The sequence below is a fragment of the Acomys minous genome, assembly GCF_964271855.1.
Source record: "Acomys minous genome assembly, chromosome: 3".
NCBI lineage: Eukaryota > Metazoa > Chordata > Mammalia > Rodentia > Muridae > Acomys > Acomys minous.
The window spans coordinates 34,519,983-34,540,542 of NC_140485.1; the positions used below are offsets into that span (position 1 = coordinate 34,519,983).

A 20,560-nucleotide genomic window follows, 5' to 3' on the forward strand; every position below is an offset into this window, starting at 1 on the left:
GTTCAGATTAATCTATTTCCTTCTCCTCCCTAATTAGGAAACTGAAAGAAAAGTCTCTGCCTTGGTTTGAAATGAGTGTTAAAACTATTAGACTAACAATCATTCATGAGAATTTTGTTCATATATTAACTCTACCCATGACTAATTTATATCTGTCACTATGTCAGACCTGAGTGACTTTGTCTATTAAATGCTGTTATTGATTAAATAAGTTGCTGTCAAACTGTCATCACAGTTTCTCATCATTGTCTTTCTGACTGTCATCAGGGAAGTAAGGACAGGAAATGGAAAAGAGCTTTGCTTTTACATTTATATGCAATGCATACTGGAATTTCACATAGATTTTTCGTAAAAGCTACTAAACAAAGCCTGGCAGTAGCGGCGCACGCCTTTAATCCCAGCACTCGGGAGGCAGAGGCAGGTTCATGTGTGAGTTCAAGGCCAGCCTGGTCTACAGAGTGAGTTCCAGGACCCAGGGCTACACGGAGAAACCCTGCCTTGAAAAACAAAACAAAAAAGCAAGAAACTGATCTTGACATTCTTCCCTGTGTCATCCTTTTTAAAAGGAAAGGCATTGCCACTGAGTGCTTCTTGCTTTGATTTTGTTTTACAGCATGTTTTATATGCCAAGTGAGTCTAGGCAGGCAGGAGGGTGTATTGTGATGCCCACTTTGTATGAAATAGTAGATTTTACCTCTAGCTGCAGAGAATGCATGCAAAATGAATGTTATGGTGTCTGTTTTTCACAGGCTCTGCTCCCCACAAGGCGCTGGTTTAATACCATCCTGGATGACTCCCATCTTTTGGTTCACTGTTACCTTTCCAGTCTTGTTCACAGAGAGGAGGATGGCCATCTCTTTTCCCAGGTGAGCCCTAACGGATCTGACACACTTAATGTTGTAGTCTCCAAGTTGATCTTTGTTTTGCCATGCTTCTGGAGTTCCAAGGCATACTCCAAAGTAAAAGTCTGAAATACTGACTTGTATGTTGTAAAGCCTGGTTATAAAGTAAAAGCGGAATGTATAAACTGACCACATACCTGAATGCACCTACACAACTCTAGTAATCATCTAACTTGTCGCTTCACTATATGTCCTTTCATTGTTGAGCTAAATTATGACCTTGTAAATGTAGTCCCAGCCAGGCATGGTGGCACAGACCTATAATATAGTAATCCCAGCACTTTGGAGACAGAGGTAGGCGGATCTCTGTGAGTTCAAGGCCAGCCTGGTCTACAGGCGAGTTCAGGGCAGCCAACGCTACACAAAGACACCCTGTCTTAAAAAAAAAAAAATCAAACAAATAAATAAATAAAATTAAAGAAAATGTAGTTCCATATGTTCACATATTTTAATTTTATGTGAATAGCCACTGTGGGATATAACAGGTAACAAGCATTGGCTACAATTGAATTGTGTCCCAGTACCATTGCTTGCTCTTGCCTGTGACAACAGTGTCAGGCAGTTGACAGTGTGAAAGAGTACTACACGTGGTCTGCTGCCTTGAGTGCGAGGGCAAATGTACTGTAGCTTATTGCTTTGGGTAGGAAGGGAATGTGTTGACATTTCAGACTTCCTGTAATGTCAAGTGAAAAAAAGTCTAACAAATTAGTTATTATGTTTTTCCAGTGAGGGTAAATTGGAAGTACAGGTTTATGTGTGCTAGATAGTCTTTTTTTGTTTTCATTCAGAAAAAAAATTCTGCCAAGTGATTTACCATATATATTAAACTCTTAAAAATTGACTATAATGTGACACAGGTTAGGACTAAACAAAATAAATATTTAAGTGACTCCAGAATGTTCCCTAGATTTGCTTTCATGTGCAGAAAACAAGGCCTCTTCATACATGAGATAAGCTAAAGAGAGGTTTGGTGTCATGGAGTCGTAAGAGGGAAGTCATACGGTTGTGGTTTCCTTACTGTTGCTGTGATAAAAACATTCTAGTGAAAAGCAGCTTGAAGTGGAACTTGTCTGTTTGGTTTAAACTTTCAGGTCACCATCCATCCTCAGAGTCAGAACAAGAGCTTAAGCAGATCAGAGTAGAACCATGGGGAAACTGCTTGGTGACTTGCTTTTGCCGTTTTAAAACAGCCCACACCCATCTGCCTAGGGATGATGTCACCCACAGCTGGCCTGGCCCTCCCCCATCACTCATCATCCAGGCAGTCCCTCACAGACCTGGCCAGAGGACAGTCTGAGGTGGATAATTCCGCTGCTGCATTGGGATCACAGTTGACCTTCTCTAAAAGTCCATAGCAGTAGACAATGTGCATAAAATAGACTTAACAACGTAGTAATAAATTACATATTTTATTTTCACATATGTTTGGATATGCTCTCAAGTATTTGTTAGGTAATGCTATAGTCAAAAATTTTTAACCTCTGAGAAACACAAGGATTTAAAAATTATTTTTAATAAATAGTGTTTTCTAGATCTCATGTTTACATTATTAACAAGTGAATCCTCCCAGCTTTTAGACATGCTGAAGTTCTATACGGGCTTTGAAATTAACGACCAGACTGGAAATGCTCTGACAGAGAATGAGATGACTACAATTCACTATGACAGAATTACATCTCTTCAGGTAAATGTCATGCAGTCTACCTTTCCTTATGCGCCTTCTTGATGAGTCATCCTATGACCTAGGTTTTGTAATAGGCAACTAAAATGGCATTAATATTGTCTCATCCTCAAATTTTTAAATGTTTTTCATTTTGATGAATTAATGAAATAAATTAGTTTTATAATCCATCTGAAACTTGTAAATCTATGTACTAGCATTCAATTCTCTAAAATCTGCATTAACTGCAATGTTATTTTATGTCAGCTTATATGTAAAGGGCATTGGGGCCTTGTATTCACAGTGCGTCTGACTTGTCATTCACTCCAGGTTGGCTGGACACCCCGTGCCAGTCTTACTACCTTCCTAGAGATCTAAACAAAAGCAATGCAGGATCATGATGTATTTCAGCTTCTTCCTCCAATACAGTGTCCCTTGGGGCTTTATTTTAGTATTCTTTGGCTAGTTCTTGGTAATAAAAGGAGGTTTTTTCACTTGTGCTAAGGGAGCTAATATGCATGCCATTTTCGTGTCCCCTTTGTTGGGGGCTCAGAAAGATGGGGTGTAGCTCTGGTACAGTGCTTCCTTGGCATGTGCAAGGCCCTGGGTTCAGTCCACAGCAGTGAGAGGGAGCGAGCACAGCACAGGTGCTGATGTTGCTTTCCTGCTGGAACAGTTCATGCCTTCTCTATTGCATGACACACTTCTAGTTTAGTGAGGTAGGGATCGCACAGAAGAGGAACATAAGAAGGAGTAGTGACTATTCAGTCACCTCTTTACTTATTAGTGGAGTCACAAATCAAATGGATGTAATAGATACCTATAAAGCGTTCTTCCCAAACACTAAAATTCACACATTTGTCTCAACAGTTCATGGAAATTTTTCTAAAATATTTCACGTATTTAAAAAACAAAAAAAGAAGTAAGGCTCAATAAATACATGAAAGTGAAATAATATTTTATCTGACCATAATGGGATAAAGCTAGATACGAACAGTAAGAGAAATAAAAGTTCACAAACTCGTGGAGGCTAAACAACATACTATTAAAGCCTTCCCCTGCGTGGCCTAGGAACTGCAGCTGGCTGTATTGATGCATAGGCATTAACTGTTGACAGTTTTGCTTTTCTAGAGAGCTGCTTTTGCACATTTCCCTGAACTCTATGACTTCGCCCTCTCAAATGTGGCAGAAGTAGATGCCCGGGATTCCTTGGTCAAGTTTTTCGGGCCTCTCAGGTGAGACGATATGAGAAGAACAGCATTCTCTCTTAGGATCTTGCTGTTGGAATTTTCTTTTCTTCGGTTCTTTCCTAGCACCTTAGGCTGTGTGCCGGCCCTTTGATAACCTCACAACGGGTGCGTTTTCCAGCAGTCAGGAATTCTTGAGTCACTGCAACATAACTACCCATCTCTTCCTTGGGAAGGGGTAAAAACATTTTTAAAACTTAGGCTGTTGTTCCTTGAGCAGGAGAAGAAGCTGGCCACATCTCACCAGCCATCACCAGCATGTAACAGACACCAGTAAGGCTTCATGCGTGGTATCTAGGGTATGACCTAGGAAGAATGTTGTGTTTTTAAGATATTTACTTAAGAATGTTGTGTTTTTAAGATATTTACTTCCTTATTTACTTTGTACTTAAAACAACCATAGATCGTCTAAGAATCTGCAAGGCACGCTGCCCTTGATACTCTTGTGCTGCTTTTTGATTACTTATCTGTTGAATTTTCAGCATTACACAGCCAGTGTCAAAAACTGTTAAGTTTTCTAGACCACTTATTTGACCTGGAAAAAATAAGGAGATTAAAAATAGATTAGCAGCTTTTGGGTTTGGGGTGGAAAAGAGATGCTTGATATAAAATGACATGAGAGAAACATTTTTGGTTCATAAAAGAAAAGTGCTACTAATAAAAGACAAAATAAGCATAATTTATCATCTTTTCATATAAGAAGTTATATGCAAAAGGCATACTTTGATTTTTGTCACATACGTTTTCAAACTGTCTCTTTGAGAATTCAGTGTTGCTGGGCATGGTGGCACAAGCCTTCAATCCCAGCACCCGGGAAGGCAGAGGCAGATGTATCTCTGTGAGTTTCAGACCAGCCTGGTCTACAAAACAAGTCCAGGATAGCCAAGACAGAGAAACCCTGTCTTGAAACACCAAATTTAAAAGGCGGGGGGAAGCAGTGTTGATCACTTTTTCAGTAGAAACATTTTCTGTTTCATCAAAGTTGTTCTTAAGTGAAACTGGCCTTGTATAGTCCTACATGTGGGAGTGAGGAGGAACTACACCTTGAACTGCTGGGCCACAGCCTGAGTCTACAGTGTTACTCAGCACTGCATTGCCACCCTTCAGTTTCATATATAGTCAGTGCAGGAAACAAAGAGCGGCGTTCTTGCCAATTCCATCAGTGGGTTTCAGGTAGCATGAAAGGTTTAGCAGAAAATACTCCAGAAGTTTTAATTCCTGTTTTTAATTTTTGTTATTGATTTGTTTGTTTTGCTGCCTATGCAATGTTTACTTCTTAAAATATCAATAGGGAAACATGGTTCAAACGTAAAGTTATCTTGGTATGCTGCTTGATAAGACTTGATAGCCTATGACCATATAGTGGGGGAGGAGGTCCACCTTGGCCATAGACTTAAGGGAGGGGAATAGGGTGAAAGCGGGAGGGAGGGAGGAATGGGAGGATACAAGTGATGGGATAACGAGTTGTAATCTGAATAAACTAATAAAAAATTTTAAGAACATTTTAAAAAACAATTGAGTTGTAATCTGAATAAATTAATTAAATAAAATTTTTTTAAAAAAGAAATTGAGTATAATACAAAAAAAAGTAAAGTTAACCGATCTGAATAAAATATTCTCCATTCTGCAGTTCAAACACACTCCACCAGGTGGCATCATACCTCTGCCTCTTGCCAACGCTCCCTAAAAATGAAGACACAACTTTTGATAAAGAATTTCTTCTAGAATTGCTGGTAAATACTAATGTTTTCAGAGTTTATCCTGTGATTTTTTTCCTGCCGTTTTGAATCACTCATAATCATATAAACAGTATTGGCTTCTAAAGTAGAGATTCCTCTTGCTTTTGGAATTACTTGATTTTTTTTTGGTTGGGGGGGTGTTAGGTTTTTGTTTGTTTGTTTGTTGTTTAGCAGGGACAGGGTCAGGCTTGTTTTTTATTTCTTTAATTTCTTTTCTCACACCTTTCACCTTTTAAGCTCTGTTATGGCAAGAATTTATTGTCCTTTGGCAGCTTCTGTGTCACAGTGACTCATGCTCTAGGGACGCCAAGTTGACCATTCCTTTCTTGAAGGAGAGCACAGTCAGACACAGAGCTTGTGAATAGCCGTGGTCATCTGTTACTTTAAAGGTGATCATTCAAACAGTGTGTTCAGTATTAGGTACTGATACTGTAAGCTCAGTAGCTTATAAATACAGCAAATTATCCCTGAGCGGCTTAAGAATTCTAATCAAATTTTCAGTTAGTTTTAGTGATGAGAGATGTTATTTTCTATCCTAGGGTTGGATGTAGGTTTTTGTTGCGTTGTAGAAGCGTGGTTTTTGTTGGGGGCGGGGATTTTCATTGCTGCTGCTGTTGTCATTGTCTGGGGTTTTGGGCTGGGTCTGGTTTGCTTCGTAAGTAATGTGCAGCTGTGCAGTAGTTAAAGATAAGGAATAAAGAACCCACACATGTGGGCTTCTCCTCTGCCCAGAAGTGAGCACTGTAACCTCTTCACTTACATCCTTCTAGCGCTTTCAGAAGAGCTTCTCATCTATCAGATTTAATTGTGTGGATATTAATGAGGTTCATTTTATTGTTAATTATTTTAAACTATCTAGGTCAAAATTCAAATTAGGAATGTAATTCAGTGATAAAGTGTTTGCTCATACAATAGACCCAGTCTGTATACTGATTCCTTACCACCCAGGAACAAAGGGTCAAGTCATTCCAGAGCTTAAATTTTTTTTTTTAAATACTGCTTTCAGTCCCCCTTGTTTGGGGATTTAGTCCCCTGTGTAGTGTGGGAACTCTTTCTCCATTCAGCACAGCATTTTCTGAAACACATGACTATTTATCTTTGTCAAATACTTAGCCATGTTGCCAACTAACAGCTTTTTAAGTTGTTCACAGTTTTGCCTTTGCAGATAATGGTTCAGAGTATGTGTTTGTGTACTCATATATGAACATGTAACCAGAACCGGGTGTTGGTTATTTGATGTGTGTGCTTATCTACGCAGAAAATAAGGCTGTCTGGTTAACCTCCAGAACCAACAGTCTGATGAGCTTGTTGCTACCTTCTCACCAGCCTTGGATTTTATCAATCTTCCTCTTTTTTCCAGGAAAAAAAAAATGCATTTAAAATATTTTTTCTTTGCTGTTATAAGATTAAGTAGCTTTTCACCTATTTCAGACATTTTTGTACCTAAGCAAAACAAATAAATAAATAGGATTATGTATTATTGATATTCTTGTTCATGTTGAACTATATTAGATGTACTTCTGTGATTTATTTTCTAAGCTTGTATTTTTAATATACGATTAATAGCATAATCCCTCTCCGTAGGAAAGATGATGATATGCTAAATTTGGGGAGCAGAGACAAACTGTGTAACAGGTGTTTAAAGCGTAGTGACAAGTGTTGGAGTGTCATTTGGGGAGAAAGCCTTGGAGAATATTTTAAATTAGTTCCAGTTTGGAAAATACTTTTTTACTTGCTTATGTACTCTGTGAAGTATATGTCTTATATTGCTGTCTTTGCCTGTCTTCCTACAAGTCACCTGTCACTGTCTATCACTGCAATGCCTCCTAAAAATTCCCTGAGCTCTTTTCTATCAATAAAATCTCTTGAGTCAGTCTGCTGGTACCAATACTAAGTTTCTATGAACAAAGGAATACAGACCTTTTCTCATAGAGAAGGCATGTGTCGTTTTGGCATTGTTAGAAAACAGACTCTTTGTGAGATGCACTACTGCGATATTAAGCATATGTAGTGATCATTAATGAGGGTGAAGTACAGCTCACCCCATCTCATTTTACACAGAGAAGATTCCGACCAGGGGATTGAGTTTTTTTCAGATAATATGAGTTTCTTAGTACAAATGTGAAAGCTAAATCCAGGACTCAGAAATCCTGTTTGGGGAGGTTGCTTGTCTTTTACGTAGATGCTACAGTTCTTAAACTCTTGGCATGTGTTGGGAAGCTTGATATGATTTTACAGTGTTCCATCTTATCATAGAACCCTGATTAGAAAGTGACACTTCACCTGTTTTATTAAAAAGAAAACTAAGATTAAGAAACTTAGAGTCACTTTCTTGTAAATGGAGGAGCTGGGATTAGGGTCTAGTCCATTTGATTGATACGTTGTTTTTCTATGATTTGTGAGGGAAAACAGGAAGGGAAAAAAAATCAAGTCTCATTAAAGTGCCACAATGACAGAAAGCCTAGGAAAGTCTCACTCCACATGTAATGTTGGGCTTCTCTCCAGTTTGCTCTGAGTAAATGTGTCACTCGTTTCACATGAACCTCTTTCCTTCCTTTAGGTGTCTCGCCATGAACGTCGCATCTCTCAAATTCAGCAACTGAATCAGATGCCTTTGTATCCAACTGAGAAAATTATATGGGATGAGAACATCGTCCCTACCGAGTACTATTCTGGGGAAGGTAGGTCAGGGAATACAGAGCTCACACGTGACGTGAACTTAATTAAGTTCATCATAGATAGCTGAAATGCAAGCCTGTCTCCTATACAGTAGGGTACTTCTCTGTGTTCTAAAGTTAGCTTTAGAGCTAGAAAAGAGTGAGGAGTTTGAGTGCTTAGCCAACCTGAAATGTTCTTTGTGTGGCCTAGGCTGGCCTTGAACTCCTGCCTCCACCTCCCAAGTGCATGTACTAGATAAACTACCTGTTAATCCCCTGAAGATGAAAACTTGGCCCAAATGTGCCACAGTATGATTTTAGCAGTGTCTTTAAAGTAGTCACAACTATTTTGATGGCCACTCTTTGGAAGATTTCCTAGAGTTTCTCCTGAAAGCCACCTTCAGAGAGTATGTGCAACGGAAAATCACTGTGTTAAACAACATAAACCAGAATCAGAAAGACAAGCATGGTTTGTTCTTTCCTTTATGAAGAACATGGAAATGAAATTATAAGTGTGTATGTGTGTGTGTGTGTGTGTGTGTGTACAAGACAGTAGAGCAGATATCCTGAGACAGGAGGAAGACATATTAAGGAAGGTGAGAAATAGGTAATGGGATCCGTGTACTAGAGCAGAGGCTGCCTCACTAGCGAAGGAGGAGAGCCAGTGCAGCAGGAAGGACTCCTAGGAGGACAAAGGGAGAGCACCAAAGGAGAACAAGCTGACACGCACACACACACACACACACACACACACACACACACGAAGATGCTGTGAGGAACCTGTGTAACCATTTGTAATTTCGTGAGGGTTGCAAGGTGCTAACAGGTTTTAATTTAGTTTTTTGTTTTAATGAAAATGAGACACCTTTCCTTCAGCCTGTGCCTAAGAGACACTGACTCAGATTGTAAGTCCGTGTCTACTAGTAAAAACAATGTGAATATTTTGCATATCATTTTTTGTCTTTTAGTTCTCTTATTACTGCTGTGGTACTCTATAGTTCTACAGAAATGTTACTTATCAGTATTGGGACTTTGGTAGTGTGTGGAGTACTTGATCTCTAAATAATGGTAAGACTTTGTTCAGTAACAGAGAAGAGGCGGGCTGGGATAACACAGACAGTGCCGTGGCCCTTAAAGTCTAGCCAAAGGCATGTTTGCAGTTCACGTTAGACAAAGTAATATTATCATAGTTAGGTTTGTGAGTTCAGTTTTGTCACAGGGTGAGTTTATGCTGATGTTACGTACTTCAGGATTTGGTGGCTTGAACTGGGTACTAGAGGAAAGAGTTTTTAAGCTACCAAAGTCTGAATTAGTGTAAAGTATCTCTGGAAACACCTAAGAAGCACTGTTTGCGTGTGAATAGTTATATCTACCCTCAGTTCTCACAAGACAGCTTGTGCTAGTCTGGCTCCAGTGTTTTGCAAGTGGGAACATGCAGATGTGTCTGTTCCACACGCATCACGCATCAGAAGCTGCTTCTCCAGTTGCTGGTGTGGTTTCTGCATATTCCAGATGGTTGATTCAAAGAATAACGCAGTCATCAATGCTGCTTCTTTCCAGGCTGTCTTGCTCTCCCCAAGTTGAATCTGCAGTTTTTAACTCTGCATGACTACCTTCTGAGGAACTTTAATCTCTTCCGCTTAGAATCAACCTATGAGATCAGACAAGACATCGAGGACAGTGTCAGCAGAATGAAGCCGTGGTCAGTAACGTGATGCTATTGTAATGAAGAAATGTGTGTGTGGTAACTGATGCGCCATGGAAGGCAGATCAGTGTGTTTAGCAATATGAAGACATCTGCCAGAGATAGCTGCTGTTTGAGAATTTTTATAGTATGAATTTACCTCAGAAGTGCAAAGATATAAAATACATATCTGAGTACCTTGGAGGTGTGGCTGGGGACCTGGGAAAAGGGAGAAGAGGTATTTTAGGTGGCGAAGGGGAGAAATAGAGAAGAAATTAGCTTAGACATTAATAGGGTGAAGAGGGGAGGATGTGGGCTGGCCAGCAGTGCTGTTCTAGGGCAGAGTGGACCGTTAGCCTAGTGTGAAGTGTAGAATAAAAGCGCACTCCTCTACCACAGTTGCTCCCATGGCTGTAGCCAAAAGTGTGAGTCGGTGTCTAGGGCCAAGGGCATGGCAGAACATGCTATGAGTAGCATGTTGGAACTCAGCTAGACTGTCAGGATTCACTTACAGGTCTAGTACTTGAGGATTTCTTCTGTTTACATTTGACTCTCCACCTCCTGGCTTTATCTGGAGAGTTTCTTTAACAAAAGCCTTTTGATCTAGTTATGGTAGACAGTGTTCCATCATGAGATTTGTGAAGGTTAATTTTGGAATTTTACCCATGAGTGACTTTGAGTAAATCCTTTTCATTCACTGTGAGTAGATGGCTAGGTACATTGGAAGTGATTACAAATGAGCAAAACTCGTTTGTGAAATGAGTCACTATCTTTTAGGCAGAGCAGATACACACACACAGCGACGCTGACAACAGGTCTTGGAGTGGGAACCTCGTGAGGTATCTTCCAGCCTTCTCTCTTGCCAACCATAGAGAGTGGCTGCAGGCACTGCACTTGTGATCTATTTTTTCACTTCCATATTTTATTTTATACACAGTTCTATTTTTTTAATTATTATGTGAGAAGTTATTCTGGGTAAGACTGTGAAACCCAACACAAAGTATTTTTGACTTAATAATCAGTTGAGTCAGTAAGTAGGCTAAGATTGTAAGATTTGTACATCCACTAGCTGTTCATCCTGCCCACAGTTTTGCTGAAATTATTGCCCATTGTTCGGACCCTGTGGGAGCACTTGATCCAGCAGCTCCTTTACAATTTATGGTTACCTTGCATTTATATGCCTAGATTTAGAGCCTAATTTTGGCCATTTTGCAAAATAGGGATGTATTAACTAGCACTTAAGTAAATAGAATTCACTTATACATTTAATTTAAATGTCAAACACACACACAAAGAAAACAAACAATTACTCATGGTTTTTATTCTCTATTAATAGAGGGTAGATGAAAGAAAATGTTAACTTTTGGAGTTAATTTCCTCACATTTGAAATAATAAATCCTACTAAAGTTTTGCTACTGGAGCCCATGAAGGGATTGCTGCCGGGGTGGGTCTACACAACAAGGGTGGAAAAGAACCCCAGGCACTCTTGCATATTACATGTTTCAGGTCATGTTTTCACACAGCTAAAGCCAGCAGTACAAGATAGGTGCTTCCAAGTGGTACAAGTCTGTCCTTAATGCTTCATGTTTCAGTTGTTGTTTTGTTTTGTTTTTAAAAAAGAGTAGAGTCACTAGATTAGAGGTTGCCTGGGGCAGATAAAGGTTGGCTGCTTTTGGATAAAAGACTCCTTCAGGGATAATACAAATCTTCTAAAGTTGGATTGTGGTGGTAGATGCATAATGTGTACATTTACTAAAACTCCTGAATTGAGCATTTACAGTGAATGAGTACCATAAGACAGTGTTAGCTGTCCTGGGTAAAGCAGTGAAGAGTGGAGAAGTGGCAGGGGCTCTTGTACAAGGGCTGAAGCACACTCATGCCTCTGAGCTGTTCCAGTGCTAACCACGTACTGCATTGCAGAACTTTTATTCTTACATTTTTCTTTCATATATAATATTGTATAGTTTCTTTTAATGGCACAGCATCTTCATTGTAACTGTAATTTACATTTTTTGGAATATCATTTTTGAAATTAACCTGAGGTTTCAAACTACCGCCTTAGTCTGTGTTCTGAATACACCATTTAAAAGTTACAGTTTATTTTTAATGCAAGTTAAAGTAACATAAAAAGGAATAAGTATTTGAGTATCGCTACTGCTAGTGGTTAACAATTAATTTTTCCCTCTGATCTTTAAGTGGTTAGATATTTTAAGAGATTTAAGATATCCCAAAGAAGATTCTTGCACTTTTTTAAGTTTTTAAAATAACAGTTTGTTCTAAAAATTTATCTTAAGCATTGTATAAGAACATAAAGAACAAAAGATAAAATGTTAATAGTTGAAATTATTTGATGTGAGGAAAGGGTAAAATGAGCCTAAGTAGAACTGTCCTTTGACGTGAAGGAGAGGCCATGCGAACAACCCTTCAAGGAGAAGCTAAGAGGAGTTCAAGGCATGGAGAGTCTGTTCAGTAAATGAAAGACACAGAGAAGCTGAAGCAGTTTCGACCAGAGACAATAAAACTATAGAGACATTGCATTTCCTGATGTCAAATTCCATTTCAAAGCTACTGTCATCTAAACAGTGCTCAGTAGACATAAAAGGAGGGACAAGCAGTGGTGGTGACGCGCACCTTTAGTCCCAGCCCTCAAGAGGCAGAGTCAGGAAGATCTCTGAGTTCAAGGCCAGCTGGTCTACTACAGAGTGGGTTCTAGGACAGCCAGGGCTACACAGAGAAACCCTGTTTTGAAAAACCAAAAAAAAAAAAAAAGAAAGCAAAAGCCCAGGACATACACAAATAGGCAACAGTGGAAAGCCCAGAAATAAAGTTGTACATATATAGCCCTTGTGCTGACACTATACAGTGAAGTAAGAAACATGTTTTCAGTAGAGAAAAACTAGATCTACATGCAAAAGCCAAAAGAAACCAGATGATTGCCTCATACATGAGTTCAAACAGGTTAAACTTATCTAGAGCCCATGAAATTGCTCTTAACATTTTTTTTGCTTTGCTTTTGTTTTCTTGTCTTGGGTTGTGACACCAAAAATAGAGGAAGCAAAAACAAAAGTATAACAATAGTGAGTAAAAGGGCATCAAACTAAAGTACAACAAAGGGGAGATGAGCGGGAAGCTGTGGAATGATGGGAAATACTTGCAACTCATATCTAATTATGGTTAATGTCAGAAGTATAAGGAACACAGAAAACTCAGCCCACAAAAACAACTTATAATTTTACAGTTTAAAAAAAAGAATGTCAAACATGCTAAATGGACATGCTTACAGTGAAGATGTAAAGGTAGCCAGCAGCTGTAAACCCATGGTGCTCAGGCCTGTGGTCAGCAGGGAAGTGGAGATCCAGCCACTAGATAGTCGCTCATCTTTAAGAAGGAAGATAAGTGTCGGCTAGGTCATTAAGCAAATGAAAGCCCTATGCGATGTTGTTGGGTATATAATTGTACAGCCATCCTAGAATGCAGTACAGACATTTCCCCATACTGCATATGATGCAGTAATCCTACTTGTGGATATATGTTAATAGGATATAAAGTCACTGTCTTGAACAGATGCCTGTGTCTGTGTAGAGAAAACAAGTAAAGAAAATGTGTGGCCACATAATGCAATATAGCGTACTATGCAGCTTATAAGAAGGGCCCCTACCGTGGAAAACCAGTGCTACCTATCCCCTAACTATGAGCTAAACGTATGTTCTTCCACATTGTAGTTGTGTAAAGTTTTAAAGTTCTTGTTTGTGTAATCACCTGCTGCTTTGGATTTTCAGGCAATCTGAGTATGGTGGTGTAGTATTTGGTGGTTGGGCACGAATGGCTCAGCCCATTGTGGCTTTCACTGTAGTTGAGGTTGCCAAACCCAACATTGGTGAAAACTGGCCAACCCGAGTTCGCGCAGATGTCACCATCAATCTGAATGTCAGAGACCACATCAAGGATGAATGGGAAGGTAATTTGGCACTTTAAAATGTGATGCTATCTTTTGCCTCTTTGGCATATAGCTTTTTATTTAGAGCATTGGTAGAGTACTTTTACTATATGTTGTCCTTTTAAATTTTTATTCAGCTTTGTTCTTAAATTTTGATTTAAAGCATTGTAGTTGCCTTTGTAATTAGTAGTAAAAAAAAAAAAGACTAAGAATCATACAAGAGTATTTTAAATATCTCTATATCTTAATAACAAAATCATAACTGTCAGAGTGTTCTAAAGATTGCAGTCTGTAAAGCAAGCTGAGAAAAAAGTGTAAATTTAGTATGGTGTTTACTGGATTTGTAGTTAATATAAAAGCATCATTGTGCAGTAAAGGAGACTCATCTATAACTAAACACATTTGCGGTATAAGCAGAGAAAGTAATACTTTAAAAAGTTGAGAGCTGCCAAAATAGAAAAAAGATGCAGGTACCTCATGGTCAGTGTAGGTCGGAAGAGGAGTCTGATGAAGAGAGTGGAGGGACGCAGCTCAGAAGAGAACAGTTTATTTTAGCAAGAGGAGGATGGGTAGGATCAGTGGTGCTAGATTTACTTGAGGTTGTATGATAATTGACAAGAATGTAAACCAGTTATTTATTTTACTTTTTTTTCTTACTGCCTAAGGTTTTAGCAAGGGGACTTGTGTATCATAATTAGGTTTTTGAGAAAAAAAAAGAGTTAAAACTTTGTTAACACCTATATAAGAAGTGGCTCCTGAACCAATAGAGAGTGGGCACTTTTGTATTACACACACACACACACACACACACATACACACACACACACACACACCCATCCCGCCCCCAGCTGTCTAAGAGCTCCCACTTGCTGCCCTGTGGTAAATAGCAGCCAGAAGGTTTAATCTCCTGCTGCCTTCTTCAGATGCCAGAAGGAAAGAGATAGCCCTGTAATGAGTCAGTTTCCAGAAAGTACAGCATAGCAGTAGCCATCAGGAGCATATGTTAGACTTAAAAGGGAATTGTAAAGGAGCACAGCAATGAAGTTGGCCAAATGTTTGACACATGGCTGTTTTGTGACAGACTGTTCTGAGTCCTTTCTCTTTCTGTGAGTTCCAGTCTGTTGCACAATAGGTCTAGAACATCGTGCCCCTTTATGATTACTGTGCCTTGAGAAGTCACTAGTTGCTGCAGAGGTTCTTGTATTATTACCCCTTGAAACTTGTATCTAACTCTCTTTTACACATTGCGCAGTAAGAGGAAGAAACTTATTGGCACCCCGAGAAATAGTAATAGTTGGCGATTTTTAAAGATCTTTTACAGGAGATGACAGGTCTCCCTTGTAACGTTGAGGGGAAAGACGGCTCTCTCCTGACAGGGCCCTCCCTCCATTGCCCTGGGAGCTGCTACCTGAAATACCTAAAGGAGATATTTGTTTTAAATATATTTCTTAATTGCTTTTTCTCCCCTTTCCCCCATCCTGGCTCCCTTGCTATTCCCTTTCTTCCTCTCACTCCCTCCGTTGCCGTAGGCCCCTGGCAGAATGAGAAGTAGATGGTCGGAGGTGACGCACAGGACAGGGTGCCGCGAGTGCTGGCGCTGAGTGGCGCATACTCTGGCACATAGTGGCGACAGAAGTACTCTCCTGTAAGGCGGGGCCCAAGTTCAGCCCCTTATTGGTCAGAGATGGGAACAGACAGTGAGAGAGGACTGTGAATAGTAATGAATGCTGTCTTTCAACACAGTAGCTTTGAAATATGTCACCTAAAATCTATAGAGCTCTACTCTTAGCCCCTCTGATTTGGAGCTTGGGACCTTATCTCTGTTATAATCTCATGAGGAAACAATGGGTTTGCTTCTAAAAACACCTTTAAAAAATGAAGGTGGTTACAAATGCTTGAGAAGAAAGGCAAGCTCACTGTAGTACAGACTTAAGTATAGCTCTGAAGTGTCTGCTGCTGTAATGGCCGGCTTTTGCAGGGCGACTCAGGCAGCCGTCACTGCCAATGTCAGAAGAGACTCCTCTGTTAATGGAGTCTTCGCAGGACTCTTGTCTCTAAAGCCTACAAGTTTGAGTTGTAAAGACTCAGTTGTCCAGCAGCAGAACTCGGCGGTACATTGTTCATGGTTCTCCCTGCCTCTTCTGCCCCTTCGCACCTGCTTTTGTCCTGCAGATTTCAGTTACTTTTAGCTTTACTTACACTTGCACACTACAGCAAGCCATGATGGCTCCAATCCTGTTTCTTTTTCAAAACAGGGTTTCTCTGTGTGGTCCTGGTCATCCTGGGCTGGCTTTGTAGACCTGGCTGGCCTTGAACTCACAGAGATCCACCTGTCTCTGCCTCCTGGAGTGCTGGGATTAATTACTGCACTTGGCTAACATTGGTGTCTTAATATAGCTGTATGTCCTTTTTCCATGATTATAAGCAGATACACTATATAAATTTTCATCTAATACAGTAACTAAAATAATAAATCTGGAAGAAACAAAGATGAAGCTATGTAACATTCCACATTGTGAGGTGTAACACTTTAGTGTCCCTGTTCTTCCTGTGTTGGTGTTATTGATGCAGCCAGGAAGCCAGAGAGAAGCTTTGGGCTTTACCACCAGTCTCTTGTCTCAGCATCCACTTAGAAAGATTTCCCTGTGTACTGACTGAAATGTTCGTTGAGCCATATTCTCTGGGTGATTATCAGTGGCTAACACTCCTGTGCTCTGACGAGTTATTCCTGAGTTAACCTGTTTTAGAACAGTGCGCTTAGGTTGTTTTGAATGACATTGATGAATAACTGAAGCTGATGGTAGAAACTTGATGACTATGAATTATATGCCAGCCATATTTCCAGTTACTTAATAAGAATTAAAAATAAGAATGGTGATGAACGGCCAATTTTGGATCTGTAGCATGACTTGGAAGTCTTACTCAGTAATTAATTCATGACACAGAAGTTTCTAATTTTAATATAAAAAGATCTTCCTTTTAATTACTGCTATGAAATATTGAGTATTAAAAAGCTATAGGAAACATATAATTATGTTATAATGCAAAATACATTATTGGTCATCGCTTTTATTTTTAATTTTTAAAACCTTTTCTCCCTTAAAAAGGTTAAGAATTCGCCAATGAAAGATCAAAAACAATGTAATTCTTTTTTTTTTTTAAACAATGTAATTCTAATAAGTAAAAATGCCTTTATGTTTTACTAGGTCTTCGCAAACACGACGTGTGCTTTTTAATTACTGTGCGTCCCACAAAACCTTATGGCACTAAGTTTGACAGGAGGAGACCTTTTATTGAACAAGTTGGCCTGGTGTACGTCAGAGGCTGTGAAATCCAGGGCATGCTGGATGACAAAGGGCGAGTCATCGAAGATGGTATGGTGGTCTATGTGTGTGAGAATGATAAATTTCTCTCCTGGCTTTCTTGGTAAAATGTAGTTGTTTTATGCAGTAAATACAAACTATGTGTAAGGTGCTTCACAGCTGTAGAATAGGTAGTGTCTGTGGTGATAGGGCACTTGCCCAGCATGTGCTATGTATGCTCTAGGTTTGATCCCAGCACTGTTAAAAAAAAAAAAAAGGAAAAGGAAAAGGAAAGGCAAACAAAAAACTATTAAATATATTGAATTTTCAAATGTACTTTATAACTATGTACAACTATTATGTGCCTTTTTAAAGTTTCTATAGTAGATAATGGGAAGTATAAGATTTGAAGTCTTTCTAAGCATGTCAGGCATGGTAGCACACACTTGAAATCTCTCTGGCCTCTACCACACTGACACACACACACACTCAGGAAAGTAATCCAACACAGAGATGAGTAGGTTTACAAGCTGTGTCATGGGGCCAGCTTGCTCTTCTTGGGTATTGCTGGTGGTAGCTGAGATTCTTAATGTTGTCCTGACTCCGTCACAGCTGCAGACGATGAAGTTGTAACTGTCAGCGGCTGTGTTTCTTTCACAATGTGCTAGCTAACCTTCCCCCAAACCTTGAATTCACTTCACCTGTAATTTCAAGATCAGGCTTTTGTTAGACGGCTGGTGCTGACACTATGTAATTGTAGAGTTGGAGGAGACAGGGAGTGAAGTCTAGGTGGGGAGCGGCATTGCACCACAAGCTGAGACCAAAGTTTAGCCCCCAGAAAGGAAAGGAAGCAGAGGGCCAGGCAGAAGCCTCTCAGCTTTCAAACACTCAGTTTGCACATTTCTGTGTATGTAAATTCCTTTCTAACTGGTAGTGTTATGTGGAAAGTGGAGAAAAGTAATAAACTTACTGTCATTTTAAGAAATAGAAAGGCTACTTCCTTTTTCCTTTATTTAGTTAATTACCTTACAGTCTGATCCCTTCTCCCTCCTTTCTCTCCTCCCATCCCTCCTTCATCTTCCTCTACCCCCATCTGTATTTCCTTCTTCTCAGAGAAGAGGATGCCCTGCTTCTTAATTCCTAAAATAACAAACACATCTGTAGCAAGTAACTGTATGTGTAGTTGATCTGTGATCACATGTGAGTCACTAATAGGTAGGGACTATGAGCAAAGAACTTTGACCTCTCAGCACTCCTGTTTTAGTTAGGAGCATCTGCACAGGCTTACATCCCATGGAATTTCATCAACATATGACGTGAGCTGAAAAAAAAAAATCATAAGAATTTTTAAAAGGGGGAGCTACTTTTAACTTTGAATGTGAAATGTGTAGTCATGGGGGAATACTGGAGATAAGTTTAGTGTCTTATCATTTCTGTAAAAGAAATATTTTAACTTATTTTCATAGTTAGTTTTTAAAAAATACACTCATTTAATGATTTCTTTAAAAATATCTAGGTCCTGAACCCAGACCCAACCTTAGAGGAGAATCAAGGACATTTCGAGTGTTTTTGGATCCAAACCAGTATCAACAAGATATGACCAATACTATACAAAATGGAGCCGAAGATGTGTATGACACTTTCAATGTCATAATGAGGAGGAAACCAAAGGAGAATAACTTTAAGGTAATGTTCAGTTCTGTACTTGAAAGTCCTTATGTCCTAGTAATGTAATCTTAAAATAGGAACATAGACATGCTGGGTAGAGTGGTTTAAGCAAATACTAACTCCAGTCTTAAGTCCATAGCATATTGATTAAATACGACGTTTAAGGAAATCCAATTGCTGAGTCTGTTCTGGCTTTTGAAGAAATTGGAAATTTATAAATGAATTCAGGTTTTGCTCTAAAGGTTAGCTCCTTTCCAGCTTTTTACGTGATGTGCTGTTTATGCCCAGAATGAGGTGAGGAGGACTGTTCATTCATTTACTGTTCATCCATTTATTACATCTTCTTGTTTAATTAGGATACAGATGAGGGCCATTACGGCTGAGTGATTCTTTGATACACTGTATTGACACACTTTACTCATTAAAGACAAGGAGACACAGAGGCTTCTAATTTTTGCTTTCATAGTTTATAAGGAGAAGAATTTTAGTAAAGGAAGATCTGAAAATACTTGTTCTGTGCTCACACGTAAGTCACTTGTAGGGACTGTGATAGCATTCCTATTTGAAGTTGTTTTAACTTGGGCAACACGTAGATTTTGCAGAGTGCCTTTCTTTCCTCTTTGCACAACACCTGATTGTTTACACAGTCCTGTCACTCCCTTGCATTTCCTTACTGTTACTGTGTATAGGAAAGTAGGCGCTCTCAAACACAGGAATTTATGCTCCATCTCTTCTTTAACTAAAGACAAGCGCCGTGGAAGGATCCCTGACTTCTCTTTCTCCCACTCCACAAGCACTGTCGGTCCTGAGTGCCCCACCTCCATCGCTCATGCTGCATCCAGACAGCCTCACTTCACGTCCCTGCTTCCGTCCTTTCTGCTCTTCTTTATATTACTCTCTCCAAAGCCCATGTGCAGTTTGTCCACAAGTTAGTTACCCGTCAGTGCCCGTGTTCTGCATACTTTAATGGTTTTTCATAAAATTGAAGAGTTGTTAACAGTCCAAGATACTGTCGTTTTGTCATCATTTGCCCGTGGCTTCCCCTTTCATGTCCTCCATTTCCTTAATGTCACTGTAGCCCCGTTGTCACGTGACCTGTTCTTTAACTAACCCAAGACTTTATAGGGATATTTACAGTTTGTTCTTCCACTTCACACAAGCAGCAAGTCAATCTAAGTGACACTGGCGAGAGGTCTGTTTCCAGTCTGTACAGAACCTAAGATAGTCTCACATTTACTTATCAATAAGTGACTCTCTGTCACATAACTGAAATCTACAAAATATGTCTTTATTTGCCATTCTGTTTAGTGTTTCTTGTGTGTCTGACGCTATGCTTAGTTACATGGAAGTTGTAGAAATGGATAAGACACAAGTGATACATTAACTGTTAAACAGAAAGTAAGAAACACAAGTAATTGTCATGAAAGGTTAGTAAGGATGGTAATTTAAAAATTCAGTGACCTTGCCTGTGCTGTGCGTTTGCTGTTTGCTTGCGCACTCGTGTGGCGTCCCTCACTGGTTTCGTTGCTTCATTTCCTGTTGCAGTTAGTGCAGCTGGCTCTACCCTGGGTCTCCGCTTCTTGCCTGGACCACTGGAATGGCTGCCTTTCTCTAGGTTTTCATAGTCTTGCTTATATATTTTTTCTAATTCTCTTGAACACTGATATTTTTATCCTGCTGCTTAAAACATTTCTGTAACTTTGCATTAATGACTAAATAAATCAGAAGTTCTTCATTGTACTAAACTAAAACGCCACCTTCCT

The 20,560-nt window shown here is 39.5% G+C and overlaps 1 protein-coding gene across 1 annotated transcript in view; it reads left to right on the forward strand.

Annotated features, from left to right (window-relative positions):
- AQR (aquarius intron-binding spliceosomal factor) overlaps window positions 1-20,560 on the forward strand; it is a 70,371-nt gene that overhangs the window by 21,775 nt on the left and 28,036 nt on the right. The window contains exons 11-19 of the mRNA XM_084776321.1: window positions 750-866; window positions 2,473-2,586; window positions 3,694-3,797; window positions 5,440-5,542; window positions 8,109-8,229; window positions 9,766-9,907; window positions 13,670-13,848; window positions 17,034-17,201; window positions 18,646-18,815. Coding sequence (XP_084632447.1) covers window positions 750-866; window positions 2,473-2,586; window positions 3,694-3,797; window positions 5,440-5,542; window positions 8,109-8,229; window positions 9,766-9,907; window positions 13,670-13,848; window positions 17,034-17,201; window positions 18,646-18,815 — 1,218 coding nt within the window. The remainder of the gene's footprint in view (window positions 1-749; window positions 867-2,472; window positions 2,587-3,693; window positions 3,798-5,439; window positions 5,543-8,108; window positions 8,230-9,765; window positions 9,908-13,669; window positions 13,849-17,033; window positions 17,202-18,645; window positions 18,816-20,560) is intronic.